Source organism: Tamandua tetradactyla, chromosome 9, assembly GCF_023851605.1.
Source record: "Tamandua tetradactyla isolate mTamTet1 chromosome 9, mTamTet1.pri, whole genome shotgun sequence".
NCBI classification, from domain to species: Eukaryota; Metazoa; Chordata; class Mammalia; order Pilosa; family Myrmecophagidae; genus Tamandua; species Tamandua tetradactyla.
Genome location: NC_135335.1, coordinates 115,171,290 through 115,196,153, shown reverse-complemented (window position 1 = coordinate 115,196,153; position 24,864 = coordinate 115,171,290). Strand labels below are relative to the sequence as shown.

Sequence of the window (24,864 nt, the reverse complement as noted above, 5' to 3'; positions counted from 1 at the left end):
ATATGGTAGTTAAAAGGAGCATCACACACAAGGTTTTCACAATCACAGAGTCACATTGTGACAGCTGTATCATTGTTCAATCCACACAGGCTCTTGTGAGAAGAGAGCACAATAAGGAAACTAGCACAGGGCCTGGCACACAGTAAATGCTGACTTTCCACAATGGGCTCAGGTGGCATAAAGTGATGTTCGGCTCAGTCAGGGATCTGGAACATGTTAGAGTAGGAAATCTACATTCACCGAATTGGCAAATCACCTTACAACATGGACTGTCACTAAGTACGATGTTGAGAAAACGATGGAATGTGCTTTAGTATAACAAGTAGAAGCGCTTCCAACAAGAGTTAGTCCTCAGCACCACCATGTTTTGAGAAGTGGCCGGCATGACTGTTAGGCTCTGTGACAAGCGTGCCTGAGAAAGTCTCTAATTTCTGAAGTTCATCCACCCACAGAGAGCTTCCTCTGTCCAACCAGCTCACATAAGCCTCCAATCAGCATCCTGAATGGGTGTTCAAGGGGTGTAGCTCCATTCGACTTACAAATGGAAAACAGAGGAAATCAGTTGTAAATGTAATGAGAGACTGACTCTGGGAAGAGCAAAAGGGGGGAAAAAAGGTTTGGCTGAATAGTCGAGTCTCACACAGGCAGCTTGTGAGCCCATTAATGACTTGGCCTGTGTCCTGGGAGTTTACTGATGCACAGCTTGTTTAACTTCTTGTATATTCCCAATCATTCCCCAAAGTGTGATACACCTCATCGGCTATACAGTTGTTTAATTGTACTACAAATTAGTTTGCTCAACCAATTAAAATTCCAAATACTGCTAAGATGTACGCCCAAGTTTCATGTAAGCAGTTTCTCACAGATAATCTTATCCCAGAATTACACTGCTAAAAAATCTAGGCGTGCTCAAACCCATAGACCCATCAAATCAAAGTTCATTCTTCTCCCCAATGAAGGAAGAGATCCTCAGATTATCTCCAAAACTAAATAGAACTAAAAAACAAACAAAAGTCACAAGCAACTGCATGCTAGAAAAATTTTCCTGCATAGGAAAGTTTCAATGAGGTCCTCAAAAGAATTAAAATATTGCAAAAATATTTCATGGGGAAGCATTTATAAACCACGTCAAGAAATATGCCATTTGACATAATCCTGAAAACAAATCAGTGAGTCATGGAAAGCACTCACACATGTTTAAGTTCTTCACTAAGTTAATGGTGTGGAAAATATTACAGGTGAAAAAAAAAAAAAGGAAGGGGGAACATCCCTCGTGGCACAACAAAAATAGCTTTTATCTCATCTGCTCATATGTGTGATAAATGGCAATAAATGTCTGTTGGATTGTTTATGGCTTTTCACATGCAGATGGAACTGGGATTAATATTTAATTAAACTGAAGTTCCATGGCTGTCTAAAATGGGTCAGGAAATAGTTTGTGCATTAATTACCCTTCCAAACTATTTACTAACGACTCAGAATGGTCCTGTCACTCTTGACCCTATGCCATGAGAAAGGAATCATGTCTCTATAAAAACAGATCAAGGAAGGGGCACTACTATTAGGATCATATTATAGCCTATAGTTCACTTTTTAAAAATCCTGGGGTAATAGAAAGAGTAAAAGAAACGTATTACCCTCAGTTTTCCAACCCACCTTCTTATGTAAATGCTTCTCTCACAGAGTCAACTCTGGGGTCAGATGGAGAGTACTGGCCATCATTTCAAATAATATGACACACATTAAATGATATGTTACTTAGTATATATTACATAGAGTAATTATACAACATCATGTATTAAATAAATACATTCAGCATAATACATGTGTTAAACACCCACACAATGCATGCACATACGAAGAAGAGTCAGGTACTTCTGAACCCTAAAGGGCAGAATCAGGGAGTCAGAGGCAGGAGTATATAAAATATTTCCCTTACTTTATAAATTTTTTCTTATCTTCTTCCTCTCCATCCTTCTAAAATAACTCCTTCTAGTCACTGAATATGTTTTCTGATGGGTATCCAATAAGATATCATTTTGGCTTATATGACACCCCTCAAGAAAGGAGTGATGATCTGAAAAATAAAGTTCCTACATAACATATATTTGGCCTAAGATAAAAGTGAAGTTATATTACTTTTCTTAAAGTACTCACCCATAGGCTCCATTGCTAATCAATTTGATCGTTTCAAAATCACTTTCCCTAGGTTTCCTTCGAAGTTTCAGGGAAGCATTAGGGCTCTTGGAAACAAAATATGGAAGTTAAAAGAGAGTTTGGAATTTGAGAAACTCATTTTAATAGCAGATTAAATAATTCATGAATGCTATGCTTTGCTCCTTAATATGCTGAAGTGCAGTGCTCTAGCCAAAGGAACCTGTCAGACTGTGTTAAAGCTCAATCTTTCTTAGTAATGCCGACAAACTGCTCTTCATGACACTGGCTCAGTTTCATTTAAGCAAACCCACATTTCTAGGAGATAAGGATATCAGATTTTAATTTCCTCTGTAAACTATCCAAGCTTGGCCTCAATTTAGTGTTTTAAAGTTTTGAAATTTAAGTGAAACATATCATACCTTCTTCCGGTTTCAGTTAGCCCCAAAAGAGTGGGCTCTGGAGGGGCCACACGTGGGCTGGTGGACGAGAGGCCTTTCTGTCCCTGACCAAGGCATTGACAGAGGCAATGTCTGTGCCATCCCCAAGGCAGCCTCTCGTATTTGAAAAAAGTAGCAGCCAGTGAATGGAATGACCGAAGTTAGAACTCTTGCCTTCCTTTACTTTCATACCATAACTTTTACCATGGTTAAGATAGCAATTCTCAAAAAATCAGCTCTTTAAAAAAATATATAGCTCAAAGGATAGGCTCTAATAAAGTGGTTTTTAGTTTTAATTCTCTCACCACCCAAATGTCTTGACTACTCTTGGCCTCTCTGCATCCTTTTGTTAGAGACTGTGTGGCTCCGAGGCACCTGCTATCTGCATGTGCTGTCATTAGCTGACCCTTCCGTCCCACTCACCTGGGCACCTTCCCACCTTGCCCTCTGCCCGTTTTCTCACTATCCAAGATGACTTCAGGGTCTACCCAGATAACTCATCCAACGCATTGGCCTCTGGGTTTCTTGACTTCTGCAACTCCTCTTCTCTCTCCTCTACTTCCATTGACCGCCAGCCTCATGACCTGGGCCTAGCCACCACCTGCCAATGTCCCATCTCAGAAAACGGGCTTTGAGACTGGAACCGCTGACTTATTCAGCAGCTGCACTATGACTGCTCTCCCATTGCTGTGGACAGCGAGGCTCTGAACCCGTCTCCTGCCTCATGCTCTCTTCCCTAGCCATGATCTCATTCATGCCCACGGATGACTCCTTAAGTCATCTAGGCCTCCACCAAAACCCTTCTTCCATTTGCCAAGGGATACCAGATTTGGATAGTTCTTATTGAACAACCTATTTGGATAGTTCTTACTGAACATTTCAAAGTAACTTCTGTCTCATCACAATCAAAATTACAGCAATTTTAAAAATTCAAATTTAAGGCATTAATAAAAATAACAAAAATAGCTATCATATATTTAACACTTAGTATGTAGTCTGTTCTAATAATTTTACATGACCTACCTCATTAAATCTTTAATCATCCTTGACTATATCTATTTCAATGATGAAACTGAGGCACAAAGAGATCCCCCAGCTGGTAAGAGGTAGAGCCAGGTCTCAAACCCAGGCAATCTAATTCCAGAGTCTGGATTCGTAGCTACCAGGCTACACAGCTGCCCATCCTGGTTCTTCTCCTGTGTTCACAATTAGGGAGAATGGCACCAGCATCCACCACCTCTCACCTATACGACTGGAGCAGTCTCTGAACTGCTTCCCTATGATCATACACCCACTCCATCTGCTTTCTATATTATAGTGATTTTTTTCAAGCCATAACTCTGATTGTCTCTCCCCCAACCCTTTACACACACACATACACATATACTTCCCCCAAAGCTCAACAGTGTCCTATTGCTCTTAAGAAAAAGGAGAAAACTGACAAACATGAGCCACAAGGACTTTATGTCCAGTCCTTCCCCTTATGGCCTCCCTCGCTCTAGGCTCTCAGGTGGACCCTGTTTCTTTGGGTCCTAAGGCCCTACCCATGATGTTCCCTTGTCCTGGAATGTCCCCTCTGCCCCTCCCAGTCTTCTCTTCCTAGGAACTGCGCACATCCTAGCTCAACCACCGTTTACTTGGAAAGTCATTTTGGACCCACTCGACTAAGGTAAACCTCTTTACGTTATGCTTTCATAGCATGTAGTCCTTTTCTTTAATAGACCATATTTACATTGATCACTTTTGCATGTTTTGTGTGATTTCTTTGTATTAATTTCTGTTTCTCTTGGGGGAAGGGACTAAAAATTATATGCCTAGTGTGTTGAAATGGTAGAAGCATCATAAATATTTGTCAAATAAAGTAACAGCCAAAACTTACAGATGCTAATAAATAGAAAAACCAACATCATATTTCATCAAAAACGATACTTACACTGACTGATTCATCTGTTTCTGGTGTTTCTGCTGTCCCACTGTCATAGTTTCCCAACTGTGCCATTTCTAAGTTTACAAAAAATTAAAAAATAAATAAATAAAATAAGACAACTACAATTAGGCAGGCATTTTAAGTAGAAACACAAGAAAATACTTTTCCCAATCTTAAAAACAACACAAAATAATTTCATCCTATATTCCCATGTATCCCTGGGAAAATCTTAAGTGAAAATGACAAGAACCAGCAACTAACATTTTGAAACTGCTCATTACACGAACTTCCTGGGCTTCCATTCCTTATGAATACCTAGACATAGGAGCTCTGCTCCAGCTAGCTGGGATCAGTGGCTATTGCAAATATTACAGCTTGAGAAGGACTTTGAGGAGCAATGACTCTGCTGATAATCAGACAAGAGAGGCAAGTCTTCCCAGATACTGCTGTGCAGCCAAGATAATGACTACAGCTTGGAGATGATTCTCAAGTTGTGGACAGTGAGCCCTCATCTTATAGAGGTCGTCTAGAGCCACTGAGAGATAAACCTCCAAGTAAACTAAGACGTTGTCATCTGACAAAGAGGAAGTAACGGTATTGGTTAAGAGAGAAGCCTGGAGAGGGACCTTCCAGGGCAGATGGTGGAGGAGGGCGCTCCAGGACTCACTCCTCTTCCCAAATGTGAGTAAACAGACAGGAGCTGAGTGAAACAACTACTCTGAAACTGAAAAATTCACAAATATATGGAAGATAAACAACCCATTCTTAAGCAAATCAGTGGGTGAGCCAAAGAAGAAACTACAAGAGAAATGAGTAAATGTCTTGAGAGGGATGAAAATAAGAACACGACATATCAAAACTTATGTGATGCAGCAAAGTTAGTGCTGAGAGGGAAATTTATAGCACTAAATGCTTACATTAAAAAAAGAAGAAACAGCTAAAATCAATGACCTGACTGTATACCTGGAGGAATTAGAGAAAGAACAGCAAACTAATCCCAAAGCAAGCAGAAGAAAAGAAAATAACAAAGATTAGAGCAGAAATAAATGAAATTGAGAATAAGAAATTACAATAGAGGGTATTAACAAAACCAAAAGTTTTTCTTTTTTTTTTGAGAAGACCAATAAAATTGACAAAACGTTAGCTAGACAGCCAAAGACAAGAAATGAAAATCAATAAAATCAGAAATGAGAAGGGGGACAATTACTAATCTCAAAGAAATAAAAAGGGGAGAGCCACGGTGGCTCAGCAGGCAAGAATGCTTGCCTGCCATGCCAGAGGACCCGGGTTCGATTCCTGATGCCTGCCCATGTTAAAAAAAAAAAAGAAAGAAAAAGATTCATAAGAGGATATTTTGAACAACTATACGTCAACAAATTAGACAACGCAGATGAAATGGGATAAATTACTAAAAACGTGAATAACCTATACTGATTCTAGAAGAAACAGATTTCTCCTGATGAGCTACAAAAATAGATTGTGAATCAGTCATCAAGAACCTCCCCAAAAAGAAAAGCCAAGGACCAGATGGCTTCACAGGTGAATTCTATTCAGTTTTCCAAGAAAGAATTAAACCTATCCTGTTCAAACACTTCCATAAAACTGAAGAGGAGAGAACACCACCTAATTCATTCTATTGAGGCCAACATCACCCTAATACCTAAGCCAGAAAAAGATACTACAGGAAAAGAATATTACAGACTGATATCTCTTATGAATATAGATAGTTGAGTATTTTTACTCAACAAAATGCTTACAAATTTAATCCAACAGCACACTGAAAGAATTACATACCATGATTAAGTGGGTTTTAGCTCAGATATGCAAGGGTGGTTCAATGCTAGAAAATCAATTAACATAATATATCACATTAACAAATTGAGGAGGAAAACCACAGGATCATCTCGATTGATGTAGAAAAGGCATTTGACAAAATCCAGTATCCTTTCTTGATAACACTTCAAAACATATAAACAGAAGGAAACTTCTTCCACATGATAAAGGACATATATGAAAAAACATAGAGCTAACATCATTCTTAACAGTGAAAGACTGAAAGCTTTCCTTCTAAGATCTGGAACAAGACAAGAATGCCCACTATTATTCAACATTATGCTAGAAGTTCTAGCTAAAGCAGTGAGGCAAGAAAAAGAAATAAAAAGCATCCAAAATAGAAAGGAAGAAGTAAAACTTTCACTACTTGCAGAAGACATAATCCTATATACAGAAAGTCTTGAAAAATATAAAAAAAAGTTACTAGAGCTAATAAATGAGTTCAGAAAAGTGGCAGGATACAGAATCAACATGCAAAAATTGGTAGTGTTTCTATACACTAGTAATGAGTAACCTAAGGAGGAAATCAAGAAAAAATCCATTTACAATAGCAACTGAAAGAATCAAATATCTAAGAATAAGTTTAAATAAGAATGTAGAGGACTTGTACACAAAATGACTACAAAACATTGATAAAAGAAATCAAAGACATCCTAAATAAATGGAAGGTCATCCCATTTTCATGGATTGCAAGACTAAATGTTGTTGATATCAGTTCTACACAAATTGATTTAAAGATTCAACACAATCCCAATCAAAATTCTAATAGCCTACTTTGCAGAAGTGGAAAAGTCAATTATCAATTTTTTTGGAAGGGTAAGGGGCCCTGAATAGCCAAAAACATCTTGAAAAAGAAGAACAAGCTGGGGGACTGACACTTCCTGACTTTAAAGCACATCACAAAGCTACAGAGGTCAAAACAGTATGGTACTGGCATAAAGCCAAATAGATTGGCCAACGGAATTGAACAGAGATTTCAGAAAAAGACCCTTACATCTATGGCCAATTGGTAGTTGACAAGGCTGCTACAGCCACTCAACTGGGACAGAAGAGTCTCTTTAACAAATGGTGCTGAGAGAAATCAGATATCCATACACAAAAAAATGAAAGAGAACCCTTATCTCACATCTTACATAAAAATTAACTCAAAATGGACCAAAGACCTAAATATAAAACCAGAACCATAAAAATCCTATAAGAAAATACAGGAAAGCATCTTCAATGTCTTGTGGTAGACAATCATTCCTTAGACCTTATATCCAAAGCACAAACAATAAGAGAAAAAAATAGATAAATGGGACATCCTCAAAATTGAAATATTTTGGGCTTCAAAGGAATTTGTTAAGAAAGTGAGAAGGCAACCTATTCAATGGGAGAAAATATTTGGAAACCAATTATCCAATCAAGATTTAATATCCAGAATATATAAAGAAATCCTAAAACTCAACAATAGAAAGACAAACAACCCAATTGAAAAATGGGTAAAAGATTTGATGTACATTTTTCCAAAGAAGAAATACAAATGGCTAAGAAGCACATGAAAAGATGCCCAGGATCACTAGCTATTAGGGAAAGGCAGATTGAAACCACAATGAGACACCATTTTACACCTACTAGAATGGCCACTAGGAAACAACAGAAAACAAAGAGTCTTGGAGAGGATGTGGAGAAATAGGAACACTTATTCATTGCTGGTGGAAATGGAAATGGGACAGCTGCTGTGGAATACAGTTTGGAAGTTCCTCAGGAAGCTAAGTTTAGAACTGCCATATGACCTGGCAATCCTGCTACTTACATACCAAGGAGACTTGAAAGCAGGGGTTTGAACAGAGATTTGTGCACTGATGTTCATAGTGACATTATTCACAATTGGCAACAGATGTAAGTAACCCAAGTGTCCATTCACCAATGAATGGATAAACAAAATGTGGTGTGTGTGTATATATATATATAAAATGGAATTTTGTTATTCAGCTACTAGAAGGAATGAAGTCCTGTTGCATGCAACAGCATAGATGGGCTTGGATGATATTATGTTGAGTGAAATAAGTCAGGCACAAAAGGACAAATATTATATGGTCTCACTGATATGAACTAATTATAATAAGCAAATATAGAGTTAGAATCTATATTCATAGAGTTAGAATCTATAATATAGGTTAACATGGGATAGAATGGGGGTAAAGAATGGGGATCTGATGCTTAATTTGCACAGTATTTCTATTAAGGTTGATGGTAAATGTTTGGAAATGAATGGTGGTGATAGCAGCAAATTATTTTGAGGATAATTAACAACACTGAATTATGTTTATGAATGTAGTTGAAAGGGAAAGTTTTGAGTTTGTTTGTTACTAGAATGAAAGTTAGAAGATAAAACACGGGTTTGTATAATGCAGTGAACCTTATTTTGGACAATGGACTGTGGTTAATGGTACAAGTACAGTTCCTTAATGAATCATAACAAATGTACACTATGACAAGGTGTTAATAATAGTATGGGAAAAATACACCTAATGTAAACCATGGACTACAGTTAGTAATAGTTTAATATTCTTCCATTAACTGTAACAACTAACTAATGCACAGAGTCAACAATAGAGGGGCTATGGGAACACTGTAATTTTTTTTTTTTTTTTTTTTTTTTTTTTTTTTTTTTTTAAAGAGGGAGGAAGGGAAGGAAAGACAGAGAGAAGGAAGGAAGGAAGGAAGAAAGGGAAACATCTTTAAACATTTTCTTGTTTTATTGTATTTTGTTTGTTTGTTTGTTTTTTACATGGGCTGGGGCCGGGAATCGAACCGAGGTCCTCCGGCATGGCAGGCAAGCACTTTGCCCGCTAAGCCACCGCGGCCCGCCCCGGAACACTGTAATTTTTACATGATTTTCTGTAAACCTATAACTTCTCTAATTTAAAAAAAACAATAAGAGAGAGAGAGGGGTTTGGAACTGAAAAGCACTGTGCCCACACCAGTATCAGCACTTATTAGCCAGGTGACCTTTCAACCTGTTTGAGGTCTAGGCTCCTGACCTGACCTGTACACTGGGGACAATATTGTTTATAACTCAGAGCTTTTATGAGTATTACCTGTGACAACACATGGAGAGCACTTAGCATGTTGCCCAATGAAAACTAAGTGCTCATTAAATATTGCCTAGTATGTGTACTATTATTATTAATTATGTCTTTTAAGTAGTTCATCCTGGGTGGGATGCCTCATGGTTGACCCCATTTTAAGCATTGCCATGTGGTCCAGATTAGAGACCCACTGGACAGCATCCCTGAGTTTATATAAATAAATGAGAAAACCAAATTCATTTTACCATTCATTTTCATCTTAAAAAAAAAAAAAGAGCATGAAAGAGTTTGTTCCAAACTTTTGATGGGTTAGGTATCTCTGTGTAGTACAATCATAGGTAATTTGTACTTTCTTTGCATTACCTGCATTTTTCAACTTTTCAAAACTGAACATGCCGAATAAAAAGTTAGAAATTTTAGTTACATGTTTTTTGCCTCTAAAATTATTTATTAGGTTCTTATTTCATGTATTTATGCTCTTATAATATACGCATCTTTTTTAAGAGGGTGATTATGCACAACGGATATGAAAAAAAAACACAGTGGAGTGTTGTCCTTAGATAAAAATCAATTTTCAAGGTTTTGAAGTAACATTTTAAATGATTACAAGTGGATATAAAAATATCCTCAGATCTGAATCAAAAAAATTGGGTCAACACACCAATACTATGGGTCAATGGGTAGGTGGTGGGGGAGGCTTAAAGGGCATGAGAGGATTTGGGTTTTATTTTTTTTTTTTATTTTTATTTCCTTTCTGGAGTAATGAAAATGTTCCAAAATTGATCATGGGGATGTGTGCACAACTTCGTGATGATACTGTGAGCCAGTGATTGTATACTTCAGATGGTTTGTATGGTGTGTGAGTGTATCTCAATAATACTGTATTGAAAAAAAAAAGAAAATTGGGTCAAGAGATTAAAAACACAACTCCCAGTGATAACTTGTACTAGAATAGGGGTTGGCAAGTGTTTCCCCCAAATCATGGCCAACCAGAACCTCAGCATATGACTTCTAGAATAAGGGTCTTTGTGGATACAACTATTTAGGGGATCTTGAGATGAAGTTATTCTGGATGAACCATCCTGAAATCCAATGACTGGTGTCCTTATAAGAAGAGAAGACAGAGACAGAGATATAAGGAGAAAGCAGAGATTGGAATGGTGCATCTAAGAGCCCAAGACTGCCAAGGATTGCCAGCAACTACAAGAAGCTAGGAGGAGAGGAACGGGGTGGTTCTGTCCTTCAAAGCCTTGAGAAGGACCCAACTATGTCAGTACCTTTATTTCAGACTTCTCAACTGCTGAACAGTAAAAGAAAACATTTCTGTTGTTTTAAGCTACCCAGCTTATGTTAATTTGTCATGGCAACTCTAGCAAACTGATACAATTCCTGAAGTCAAAACCTGTCAGTCACTATTATTTTTTTCTTTTAAGTTTCTGTAGGATACATATATGGGCCTCAGATTATTCACCAGAGTTCAGGCTGCAGGGATATTTACTGGCAGGTAAGAAAACTGTAAAGAGCTCACTCAATCTACAATTCAAGCGTTGATATCACCACCTTTACTGTATCAGCATGAAGAGTCACTGTAATATACTTTGACAGCTCCCTTACTCCAATTACTTTAATAAAAAAGCAAATTAAAAGTTCATTCTGTTTTAAATAGAATTTCTGCTAAATAACTATTATCTGGCAAATACATATTATTTGTAAGCAGTGGGTAGTAATGGAATGGAACCAAGAGTGAGCTTTTGAAGCAGAAAGCTAAGGCATCGTTTTGTAATGCCTGAAGAGATTTTTAAAACTCATCTAAATACCATTAAGCATCTGCCCTTTTTATTTCATTGATTTAAACCATTTCTGAAGACTCATGATTCAAAAAGGTAAAGGTGGTAATTTAAAAGCCATGGGGGAAAAATCTCTCCCCAGGGAACTTTTCAGCAAAGCAGCCACCAGTCTCTGATAAGTGATGAATCTGTTGTGGTATTGCTTTCAGTACAGTATAAATTTATCTGGCATTATCTCCCAGTAATGAATGCATCATTTCACTGGAAGCAAAGATACAACGGCCATAAGAGCAAACAAAGCAGGGGAAAATGGGAGAGCAGGGCATCAAGCACCAGGTTTCCTGGCTTTAGAAGGAAAAATTCTCTGTGCCAACATTTACCACCATTACAAACAATTTAGCAAGATAAACACTGTTTGCAAATCCAGTTCAATGAATCAGGAAGACAGTTTTGAATGGAGGATTCTATGATTGGTTTTTGAGTCTTTTTAGGCAGTATATAACCTAAGTGTTTTCAATGACAACCTCAACCAACAATAAACAGAAAAAGGGAGGAGAGAGAGAGGTGGATTACTAATACTAGATTTAAAAAAAAACCTAACAGGGTGATTTCTATTCTCTGTATTTAATATAATTACATCTACATTTCATTTAAATCAAACATAAATGCATTTACAAGCTTCAAAAACACTTCTTTCATTGGCTCTCCTGTATTACTCTTTTTATACTTTATTGGAACAAATAAGCAAAAATATACCCACCGCTATTGCTCCCAGTTTAAAGCAATCTACAATCAGTACTATTTCTCCCAAATTACTTCAAGTTTAAATGTCATTTAAAAATTAATGATAATTAATTTCTTTAGCAACATTTTCAAAGTTAAAAGTGCCCTGGAAAAGAACCCAACTGAGCTTTGCAAGGGGGGAAATTTACCCTGAGAAGATTGAAACCTAAATACTTCTGGGACACTCTGGCATTCTCAGGCAGACAGGCCTCTAGCATTTCTGTCTTTGTACTCTATAGGTAAACACAAAATGGGTCATATTCATTTGTTCCTCCAGACTCAGCTTATGGCTAATTCTTTCAGCTCACAGTTGGCTTCTAAATAGGGAATTATCAATTGAGCCCAAAAAAAAAAAGAAGACTTGCCACTAATTTCTATATGAGTCATGGTATAAGGTCAGCCCAGCGGAGGCACTCACCTTCCAAAGGATCCTTATTGAGCCCCAGCTGGCTAATGATGTACCTGGGAATGTCAGTTTTAATACCCTGTCCTTCTTTTGCATGGCCCTCTGCTGCCTCCAGTAGGTAGTAAAATTCTTCGGGATCAAATTCCTAGCAGAAGACAAACACAGATGGATACTTGTTTGAGCCAAAATTTTCTGAGATTTTATTACACAAATCTCATTCATAACCAAATTGCTGGGTATACATGGTTGTGGGTTATTTATGCATAACAGGAAGCAAACGGTTTTTAAAAAGTTTATAATTCTCACTTCATTTTCCAAGCTTTAGGGAAAAATCAACTCATTTATGCACTTGGACACCCCAAGATAATAAACATTTCATTTTTTAATGCAACTTGGAAGGTACGATGCTCCATTCACATCAATCTACCTGTCTCACTGCAAATGTGCAGGACTGAATTTTTAACTGTGCGTTTTTAGCAGAGTTTTAAAATCTGGGAACCTCATCCAGAAGACTTAGGTTCTTTTCCCGCCCAACTAACCACAAAAGTAGTATTGTCAGGATACATATTTTCTCAAAGGTTTTGAGGAAATCTCTCTTATTTCAAAGGTACCTCAAATTAGTATTTCTTTTTGACAGTGAACACTAAACTTCAGTTATTAATAATATCCACATAATGTGAAGATGTGAAATAAGAAAAATATGAAATTGATATTTCCAATCACTTCTTTAAAACTCTGATCCTACATTTTTCCCACATTATTTTATTTTGGGGGCATGCCTTTGCTGCTAGTATGTAATTAAAATCCTAAGGATCACATCACTCTAGATGGCAATCCATAAAGGTTATGTGTTGTAGACAATATGCTTACAGAGTTAAATCACACTTGCTATTTTCAAGTATTTTTTCCCAAGATTGTTTTGCATTTTGATTAATGCCCAAATTAGGCTACTTTGGAATATCAGTATTTCTCCTAAGAATTACACAAGAGTTTCTAAAGGCCATACAAAACTACTTACTGCAAAGGAAGTAAAATCAAATCAATGTATCTACTCAGTGTTCTTCATACAAATGTATAGTTTGTATGAAGCAAGTTTGGGCATAGTAGCCATTCGACGGGGGAAACACCTCCCTTCACTCTGAAACTCCAGCTTCACTTGACCTTCAAACAGTACTGAAAGCAACCAGATCTTCAAAGCTACTTGAAGATTTCTATCTTTGAGAGGATCTACTTCTAATTTTTCTCTTCTGATTATGTGTTACTGCTATAAAAATTATTCCTTTTCTGTTTTAGGCAACATCTGCTGCTGCCTGGACAAACAGGTTTTTCATGCCAGAGGACATTTTTTCCTAAATTAAACAATTGTAGGAAGTACAAGCATATGGTACAAATTTCAAAAGGTATAATAGGAGAAGCAGTAAATAGTAAGTCTCCCTTTTATCCCATTCACTAGCTTACAGGTCTCCCCAGAGGCATGCACGGTATTTTTTTTTTCCTTATCCTTCCAGAGACACTTAATGCCAAGTAGTAATTTTTAATTCCATGATTCAGTCCAGCATCCTGAGCATTGATGGAAAGTCTGACCTCACCACTCCTGTACCTTTCTACTCAAAATTTTCCCTGTAATATGTCTCAAAATGGATTGGTATACATTTATGGGGTGGTGAACATTTCACTAGTATAAAAAATTATGAATGTTAAAATAAGGGCAAAAATACGAAAGCAATATAACCATTTATGTACATATCTATGCATCTATGGATGTGTGTGTGTGCGTATTTCTGAAAAGCTGTGCTGTGTAAGGTATTATAAACATTCATCAGTAGAACATAAAAGTAAGTTTATGATGCTATATTAAGCACCTTAAAACAATTCTTATGTTCATAGCTTCATATTTATTCACAGTTTTGACTGATATCTCAATCAAAATGAGAAAATAAAAAAAAATCAAAACAGGAGAACGATCACTGGTCAAAGAAAATATAACTGAAAAAATGAACTGATCTCTGAAAGTTCCAACCCACCAAGACTGAAGGAGGCTTTATTGCATTTTCCAAAAGGGGTTCCTAGCTAGCACTTACTTCTAATGTGCTGTATTTCAAAGATAAATAACAACTGTAACCAAAGGTCAGTTTAAAAACATCATTTCTCTGATTTTTCTTCCTCCACATCAAGGCAACCCCCCCAAAGGGAAGCTCAGAAAGGATTTTAAATTAGCTGTTTCAGAAAGTGATTATGAGATAAGCTCAAGCATATTTCATGATCATCTTTTAGGTTTGACCAGAATGTGATATGACTATCACTTAATATCACCCGAGCCCTAGAGTTATGATTTTAAATAGTTAGAGAAAAAGAAATCACTTTTGGATGTCATTAAAACATTCACAAGTTGCAGTGCCTCTCGACTCCTCCTATTCACCGCTGGGTTTGAAGATGAATGAAACTGGAGCTTGCTGATGGTTACTACATTCTGCCTTCCCAGAGTTAATGTTAAATAATAAGCCACTTCCTGGAGCAACTTACCAGGCACTCTAGTAACCGAGCAGGGCGGGCAATGACGATCAGAATCTTTCGGACAAGCTGTTTAATAAATGCCAACTCTCCACTTTCTGAACGATCATGAGCCTATGAGAGAGGAACGAAAAGAAGGATGATACAGAGCGGTTCCTTTAAACGGAAAAGAAAATCAGCAAAGCATACTAATTAGATAGTTAAAAAACAAGTAAAAATTTAAATAATAAAAAAATTATTTTAAGAAATAATAATTTAAAAATATTTAAAAATTAAGTGGTTTAGAAAATACTTTTTAAAGATTGGCACAATTGATAGACACTATTTCTACATAAATGGACACTATTAAATTTCTGTCTCTACAAAGTGACTCTATTAGCTATTTTTTTTGAAAAAAACTTTTCAAAAACCTGTTTTAAAACTCATATGTTTTTAAAAACATAATTTTTCATGAAAGTGAAGCATGAAAGAAGGAGGCAAAACGTTTATGGCACAGTGAGTACACGGTACAAGTAGAGTGGGCAGCTGTTTAGAGGCCTTGATATTCCAGATGAGCATCTTAAATCTATGAAATGACCAACACAGTGAAGGACTGTGTTTGTAATCCTGGGTATTTAACACATACACAAAATATATTTCAAATGTACAATACGATTAATCTATAAATTAGTCATTTCAGAACATGTAAAAAAACATGCGATGCATATTTCAAATATTAGCTGGATAATATTTATATTTGGATATATATATATATATATGCACTGAATTTCACATTTTGAACAATACTTTTCAAAGTATTCAATCAATAAAAGTGAAAGTGAACTGACTTAAATATTTTACATATTGCCTACAAGTGAAATTTACTAGAGTAAAGTTTGGTTTAATAGGCATTTTTATTTCCAATGACATTTTATTGAAAGAAGATAAATCTGTATGAAGGCAGGCATAAAAACCAAAGTTTTAATGTTAAATCTCTACACATACTTAGTTTTAGGCTTTCTTAATTTGTAAATTTTTATGATTTACTTTCCTCTAAAGATTAAAAAAAACATATATTAGGGTGATGCTGGTGCAATAAAATATAATTTCATAGCCACAGTGATAAACATTTACAAGCATTCTTGAAGGTGTTTTATAGTAACAAGAACCAGCCTCGTCCACGAACCACCCCACACAGGCCAATGTGTGAAAAATAATTACACTTAGCAGTACTCTGTCTACTGATTTTAAGCTGTGAAAACAAAGGTAATTTCCCAAAATACAGATTCAGAAACCATACAGGCAAAACCAAAACTGCTAATATTTGAAAGAAACGTAGGGAAAATGACCACTGGTGAATAATGAATGGTAGAACAGAACATGTTCAAAGAAAATCAAGTGGTAAATATAACTATAGACATGAGTAACCAGTAAGAATGCTAGGATACATATGTAAAACTACATATATAAAATACATATACACATAGAAAGATCAAATATTTAAACTATCTTTACAATTTCTTTCCAATTTTTGTCATTAACAAAAACAGATTTTGGATGAGGCAATGAATGCCAAGAAATATAGTTAATATGGCTTATTTATAGTTTAGCAGCAACCAAAACAAAACAGAAAACCTAAAAGATGAAGCACAAATATACCTAACTTCTAGGTTGACAATTTAAGCTGGACAATGAAGTTTATTCTTACTATAATAATTATTGTTTTGTAAATTAATGAACTATAGAAAACTTGAAAATGTCTGAACAACTTTGGATGGTCTCTCCAAAGGGAAAAGAGAACTCTCTACCTTAAATGTAAAAGTCCATTTAGATTATAAAAATTCCATTTAAAAAACTTTAAATTTATGCATTTCATCCCACTTCTTATTTCTAAGAATGATAAGCTACAACAAAGGCCAAGACATGAAACGAGTTAGCTCAATATCTTATCTACAGAAGTTACTGGAAGGTAGAGGTAGGGGTAGCTTTGTAAGAACAATATCAAACAAAATATCACAAAATTAGCATGAGAAGAGAAATTATTTCCTAGTTGTTGGCAGCAATCGCCAATGGATGTCCTGTATGTGTTGTATTATAAGTATTGGCAACTATAAAAAATACTGTGACCCAGATTTGAGAGTAGGTTATAGCTTCCTATGTATTTTATTCTTTGGTCAAATGCACCTAAGTGAAAAAATGGATTGAGACATAAAAGCATTCATCTGGAATTGACTTACACCTCTAGACTTTAAAGAGACATCCGTTAAATCATCTCAGACCTCTTGGGTTAAGCAAAATATTGACAATGGGTAAAGTGGCTGGGAGACTGGCTCACCAGACACTGAATGTCACAGCTGGGAGCTGACAACTGCATCACAGGGAAACCAAAGCGAGTCCCCAAGCTTTGTTCTATCTACGAAGGGCAAATGTTCCCAGTACAGTTTAGTCTTCAACCTCAGAAAGACTTGAAGATAGTTTAATTTTCACAAAAGGACTAAAGGAAAATGTTTATCTGTGAAGATATACAAGAAAGCATTCTTATTCTCATCCAACAATGACCTTTTTATGCTACAAGGATACACGCTTTTCTGTTCCCCCCCAAAAAAAGTTTCTCTAAAAACCAATGATTTTTCATCCATTCTACAGCCAATTCAGATGGTTGCTGAAACCTTACTTTTTTTTTTTTTTCTAGTGCCATGAAACAATCTGCCAAGTCTGACATACAGAGCCATTCCACAAGCCATACAGTTTGTGGAAACTCCTTATGTCTGATGGGCATGATCCGAGGCTACTGCATAGAAAGCCGACGAGAGTGCTGTGGGACCTGTATAGACAGAGCCCCTGCCAGTCTGGACTGGGGGGTTCAGAGAAGGGACACACTGGAGGAAAAATAACCTCAGAGGCAAAACCATGGAGGCTGAGGTCTGGAGTCAAGAAGCCTCGGGCCAGGACAGCGGACCCACCCATGCCCCTGGAGAGGGTGAGTTTGCCCCAAAGGCAGAGGATGGGCCTTAAGTGAGGGATTTCAATGTATTAGGTTTGGATATCAATTCTAACCATTTCAGGGAATGCCTATGAATGAATGATAACACAGAACAAAGCTGGTAATTACGGTGGGATCCTTATAGGGACCGACTACAGAGTTCTTCTCTGATTTGCCTCTTCTGTTCAAAACACACCATTTAACAAATGATGTTTCTCAAGGTATTCTCATAAATAGTAATATGTATAGTGTTTCCAGCACCTTCTGGAAGCTGATTTGATTAAAGGGAACAGCAGAATGAGATTACTTGATGAAAATCATAATAGATTAAATGCTTTGGTATGCATGTAAATGTATATTCTTCTATGCTTCCTTCTTTCTTCCTGTCCTCCTTTCTTTCCTTTCTTCCATAGTTACTGAGGAACTGACAAACACCAGGTGCTGTGCAAGGCACTGGAAATTAGAGATAACTAAGATGTGATTCCTGTTCCTCAAAAAGCCCACTATCTGATGGTGAAGGGAGACCCACAAATGGATCATGACATCGCATTGTGGTTAAATGCACTGAGAAAGAGGGGATGGCTGTGGGCCCCTTGTGCCGTTCTATGGTTTTCACCTGTACACAGAATGGACCCACCGAAGAGTACAAGGCAGATGTTCTGGAAGCTGCACAGAAACAGGGATGTGAGGGTTAGACCTGGAGGGAGGCAGACCCACGAGAATGAAGGCCTGAGCTAGAGAGTGCTTGTAGAGCAGAAGAGAAGAGTTGGAAAAATATTTAAGAAGTAAACTATGACAGCCACGTGGTTGCCTGGTGGGGGGAAAGAGGGAGTTCAGAATGACTCAGAGTTCTAGCCAGTGACTGAGAGATGGTGGGACCAATGATAGAGGCAAAGAATGCAAGGGAAACAGGTTTGGTTGAGAAAATGGTGAGTCCACCTTGACAGGTTGAGTCTGTTGCCTTGTTGGGTTGTCCAGGTGGAAAACATTTAGTGTGCAGGCAGACACCTGAATCTGAAATTTGAGAGCTGCTGATCTGCGATACAGATTGGAAGTTATTAGAGTCCACAGAAGTTTAATCTAAGACAGCCAAGGAGACTACAGGAGAGAGTGGAAGGAGTGGTGGACCAAAGACGAAATAGAGGGAAAATGAACTTTTAGAAAACGTGTTAAAAGAGACAGAGAAGAGGGTGGGTCACAGTGGCTCAGTGGCAGAGTTCTCACCTGCCATATCGGAGACCCAGGTTCGATTCCCAGTGCCTGCCCATGCAAAAAAAGGAAAAAAAAAAAGAGAGAGAGAAGAAAAGGTCAAAGAGGACCAAGAATACGAGTGTCTTGGGGGAAGGCGGGGGGTGAGAGAAAGAAGGTTTTAACACCACCAAATGCAATAATGTTCCAGTAAAACAGGCCTGCTCCAATAAAACGTGCAACGGATCAATGGATGGCTATGACAGTAAGAAATCACCAATGAATTCAGGGATAGGAAGTCAGAAGCCATTTAATCAACAACTATTTATTGAATACTTTGATGTGTCACACACCATTCTCAGCCAACAAAATAGGCAACATCCCTGCCCACATGAAGTTCATACTCAGATTGTGGTCTGAAGACTGGGGGGGCCAGCCCATGAGCCGTTATCACTCGGTGATTAAATACAATTCACACTGCTGCGACACGGTCATTTTCCTAGAAACTTATACACACTTTAGTTTAATTTATAAGAGAATTGGTCGACGACAGATTGGAAATAAACCACCAACAACAAACGAAACTGAAACCCAAACCAGAATGTGCTCGACTATCTTTGGGTCAGTGTTTCAGTGGACTGCAGTAGGCTGGAACGTGAGAAACAGGGACAAAGTCTAGAAAACTCTGTTGGGAAGTTTGGATGCAAAAGGGAAGAAAACAATTGGCTGCTAGCCAGAAAGGAATCTTCTCATCCTGCCAGAGTGAAATTCAGCAGGGGCAAGGACAGATGGATTTCTAGAAAACCAGGATGCTTATTTCCTTTCAGTTCCACACAATTATTTATATATTCATGCTGAGATAAAACCATCTAAATTGTGTTTACATGTGCATAACTTATGCCCTAGGAGACACAGAAACGCAATATATCCAAACGTACAGGTTAAATAGGTTTTACTTGCAGGCTGCGGCTGATCAGTTTCAGTCAGAAGATCAATATTAGGCATGGATTCTGTCCCACCCCACCTGGTGGCTTTCTGTCCTGAGTGTCATCAGGAGCTGCCCTGATACGTTAGTCCTAGACTGGGGCTGTGTTTATCTGTCATTTTGGAAATCGGATATTTTCTTAGAAGAACTGACACTAATGAAAATGTAAGTTGCCATTTACTACCCAGCGCCAAGCAAGTTAATGAATAGGACACATGGTTTGGAAGAAACCAGCAATTTTCCATTGAGCATTTCCCAATATTAGAAACTAAGCAGCGTCATCAAATAACGCACATACCCCCAGGTAATTAATAACTTTATGGTTCAGGGCAGGTGGGGAAACCACTGCTTCCAAATCCTTCACAATATACTTATTCTAGACTCATAGATTATTGGGTCCCAAGGATTCTGTAAAGGTGATCACATTAACTTCCTGCTATTATAAATAATGACCATAATCAATTTAGAGTATGTAGCCATTTTTTTTTTCTTCATTGCTTCCCTGGAATATGAACTCCATATCCTGGTAACAACTTAAGCAAATGTCCTCATAATTTATTTTCAGGGGAAAAACAAAACAGACCAGAAACCTTTACATGGTGGATAGTTCGTACCTCCTGTAGCAGTTTGTCTAATTTGTGCTGTAATTCAAGGAAGTATCGTGAGGTGATGAGACCCTGGTGGGATTTATCCAAGCAGTCTCGAGCCAGTTCAATAATCTGATGGTGAGTGAAACTAAGTACTCCATCTGCTAGGGGAAGGACGTTGTCAGGAGAGTAGCTGGTGATGATTTCCTTTAGACGCTCTTCCATCTGAGCCGTGGCCTATTTAGAGGATACACACACACACATACACAGATGTAATACAAGGAAACACACACATGGACAGCCTAATCACCACACCTATCTAGCATTTTCAGAGAACTCTACAAGTAGTTTAATAAAATTCTAGAAATTAAAGTTAAAAGAAAAAGTATTTGAGGTATATAAGGGAAATTGACTATCCCAAGATGAAAATCACTTTCCTTTTTTCTAGGTTCTGTCAAATGTAAAATGGCCATGTAACCTTCTTCAGATAACTCAAACAATAGCTGTGACTTGGTGTGATTTCCTTTCAGATCTTGGGCTCTTTCAGATGGGTTGGCATAAATACCAAACAGTTCTTTATGTATTTACCTAGTCAAAAATCAGGACTATTGCCACAAGTTCCACACGGCCAGCCAACAGTTTGTTTTCTTGGGTAGGTCTTATTGCAGTGTGAGCAAGCATCTTCTATCACCTTCATCCTTACCTCAAAAACCTATCCCATGTGTAAAATCAAAATTAAGAAGCTCCTTTCCTACTTTTATTTCAGCCTTTGTAATCACCTACTGCCTAATAATCATTACTCCTTTCTGAAATTGATTGTCTACATAGAGAGATTCCCTCTTCCTCCTTCCTGCTTCCCACTAAAATCTTAACCAACGTTAACTAGAGTCAGCATCTGTTTTCCTGGTAAATAAATGCACGTGATAAATAGCTAAAACCACTTTAATCATTGGCATCTATATTGGTTCATTGAAAATAAGAAGTACTGTACTCCTGATCTATGGAACCAAGGCTTTCCTTCTGTTCTCTCGTCCAGGACAGCAAAGGTGGCGAGGGAGGTGCAGGAGTGCCACGGCGAGATCCTCTTCTGACAACCACGGAGAAACACTTTGGTGGGGAAGGCGTGGAAGCGAGGGGATGGGAACGAGGGAACAGACCAGGGTTCTTGGTTGCCAGGGGGTTTGGCAACATCCCTGCACAATTCTTCTCTGGCTCAGTTCAAAAGTAAAGGGGAGGAGGGGGTTAAAAAACCTTTTGTGATGCACTGAATTATAGGCTTCTGAGTGATAAAAAGGGTCTCTGCCTGCGAATACAGCAGCAGGCACTGAATGTGGTACAAGCAGGCCTTTCAAAGCGGATCCTTCGTGAGGCCTGCCCAGTGTGCTTTACACCACCAGGGGATTCGCTTTGGAGCCAGCTCAGCACACAGAGAGAATAGCTAGTTCTCAGTAGTTCTTAGTTTAAAAATTTTAGTTGCTTCCTCTTTCTAAAAAAGCTTTGATGCTGTTTTCTGGAACTCATTACTGGATTGTACCATTACTTTCCACAACAAAACCACCTCACAAACTCCAAACCTATGCTGCCTATTTGTTTAGATACTAGGCATCTTAAATTCAATTCATTACCTTTGGGAACCTTTCTTTGTAGACATGGTTCATCATAATTATTTCATGGTCACAGCAGGCGGGAGAACGTCCAGGACTGCAAGTAAAGCAAATTACCCTTTCAAACTTGTCACAGCATGGAATGAAAATAAGCTTTTTATTTATAAACAACAAGTGGCATGAAAAATACAGTACAACCTTCATAAAAAAAGTATGTTGGGTAATAAACTAAAAAATCAGTCATTAGTACGCATGCACACATACAGACCCACAGACACAGAGATTCCCTGCATGGGATTCAAAAACAAAGCTCAAGAAGAGGAATGTTGCAAAATAATTATAGATACAATACACACTTGCACAGAAAATGTTCTGAAATTAAGATTTCTACTCTGCATTTAGCATGAGATTGTACAGTTCTGTAAGCCAATTAATGAACTGCAATGTAAAACCAAATCGGTAGCTACATTTAAGCAAGCTGAAACATCCTGGACACATCTAACAGTATAATTTCACACTTTTTATCGTACACCTGCGCTCTGCCACGTACCCTGAAGCAGTCTGAGAGCTTCCCACAGCACAGGTATCCTAATTGAAATCAATTTTCTAGCCTATATTTATTTGGGGTGCTGAGGTAGGTATTATGTATAATATGAGACAGAGGCATACAACCGTTGCAGATTTTTCTTTATTTACTTCAATAGTATCATGTTTCTTTCTAGTGGTATATAGTTGTGCAATTTCAGTGTGAATATTATATTTCTGTGAGATCCAGCTTGTAGGGAGATATCCTAGGAACTCCTCTCATAAAACCAAAAATGGCACCCATGTAGAACAGTAGCATACTGCGGTTCTAGAGGAAGTAGTAAAAATTGGTCTTTTATTCCATATTTCTTAATAATGTAACACAATTAGCCAATGTGACTATATTTAGTTATCAGTTTATGATACCAAACAAAGAGGAAAGGAACAAAGGGAAAATCCTTCTCAGTAGACTTTGGTAATTCAACAGAACACCTAACCAACAAGCTATACTCTATACTAAGATCTTACTCCATTCAAATCTCTCAGTTCTGCACCCTCAAGATCTCCTGTTGCATTGGACAAGAAGATGCACTGCTCTGACTCCCGTTCAGAGAAGGACCTGTTGTCTGGGTGCTGGAAGTGCTGTGGGCAGATGCTTCCAGTTTTCAAACACCTTCAGCTATCAGCCCCTTCAGAGATGGTGTCAGGTGCAGAGAACTGCCTGCCAAGGTCATGCCCTTGTCGGTGACCCACATCCAGGGACAATCCCAATGGCTGAGGCTGGGGTATAAAGCCCTGGCCATTTTGCCCCAGAAAATAAACCGTGATGCCTCATAGCTTCTGAGATCTAAACCTCTGGGTGTCAGCTATGGCTGATGGGCCTGGAGGGCAGCTCAATGTCTCCCTCTACCCCATGCTGCCTCCTGTCCTCCCTTCCACATGTGTGCATCCCTAAGACGCTCCCTAATACACCCTGAGTGCTGACAACTGTCTTAAAGTCTGTTTCTTAAAGAATCAAAGTGTGATATACATTATTTTAATTTCTCCCTCATTTTTGAAGGACAATTTGCTGGATATAGAATTCTTGGTCGGCAGTTTTTATCTTTTAGTAATTTAAATATATCATCCCACTGTCTTCTTGCCTCCATGGTTTCTACTGAGAAATCTACACATAGTCTTATTAGGCTTCCCTTGTATGTGATGGATTGTTTTTCTCTTGCTGCTTTCAAGATCCTCTCTTTCTCTTTGACCTCTGACATTCTAACTAGTAAGTGTCTTGGAGAATGCCTATTTGGGTCTATTCTCTTTGGGGTGCGCTGCACTTCTTGGATCTGTAATTTTAGGTCTTTCATAAGAGTTGGGAAATTTTCAGTGATAATTTCTTCCATTAGTTTTTCTCCTCCTTTTCCCTTCTCTTCTCCTTCTGGGACACCCACAACACGTATATTTGTGCGTTTCATATTATCATTCAATTCCCTGAGCCCCTGCTCAAATTTTTCCATTCTTTTCCCTATAGTTTCTGTTTTTTTTTGGATTTCAGATGTTCCATCCTCCAGTTCACTAATTCTAACCTGTCTCTTGAAATCTACCATTGTAGGTTTCCATTGTTTTTTTCATCTCTTCTACTGTATCTTTAATTCCCATAAGTTGTGTGATTTGTTTTTTCAGACTTTCCATTTCTTCTTTTTGTTCATCCCTTGCCTTCTTCATGTCCTCCCTCAATTTATTGATTTGGTTTTTGAAGAGGTTTTCCATTTCTGTTCGTATATTCAAAATTAGATGTCTCAGCTCCTGTATCTCATTTGAACTATTGGTTTGTTCCTTTGACTGGGCCATATCTTCAATTTTCCTGGTGTGATTTGTTATTTTTTGCTGGCATCTGGACATCTAATCAGATTTCCCTGAGTGTGAGACCCAGCAGGTTGAAAGACTTTCCTGTGAAGTCTCTGGGCTCTTTTTTTTTTATCCTGCCCAGTAGGTGGCGCTTGTCTGTCTGTGGGTCCCACCAGCAAAAGATGTTGTGGCTCCTTTATTAATGCCACTATTGATGTTTGGTTGTACCCAGTCCCTGCCACTGTTGGAAACTCCCTCCTCTCCC

The 24,864-nt window shown here is 37.9% G+C and overlaps 1 protein-coding gene across 33 annotated transcripts in view; it reads right to left on the bottom strand.

Annotated features, from left to right (window-relative positions):
* Positions 1-24,864, bottom strand: part of MAST4 (microtubule associated serine/threonine kinase family member 4) — a 632,749-nt gene that overhangs the window by 45,393 nt on the left and 562,492 nt on the right. For all 33 annotated transcript variants that reach the window (XR_013158026.1, XM_077117360.1, XM_077117394.1 and 30 more), the window contains 6 exons: positions 22,263-22,338; positions 20,665-20,874; positions 14,928-15,029; positions 12,417-12,549; positions 4,528-4,595; positions 2,158-2,243 (listed from right to left, as the gene is read on the bottom strand). Coding sequence is in view for 32 of the 33 variants with exons in the window: in XM_077117360.1 (XP_076973475.1) it covers positions 2,158-2,243; positions 4,528-4,595; positions 12,417-12,549; positions 14,928-15,029; positions 20,665-20,874; positions 22,263-22,338 (675 nt within the window). In the remaining variant the exon portion in view is untranslated. The remainder of the gene's footprint in view (positions 1-2,157; positions 2,244-4,527; positions 4,596-12,416; positions 12,550-14,927; positions 15,030-20,664; positions 20,875-22,262; positions 22,339-24,864) is intronic.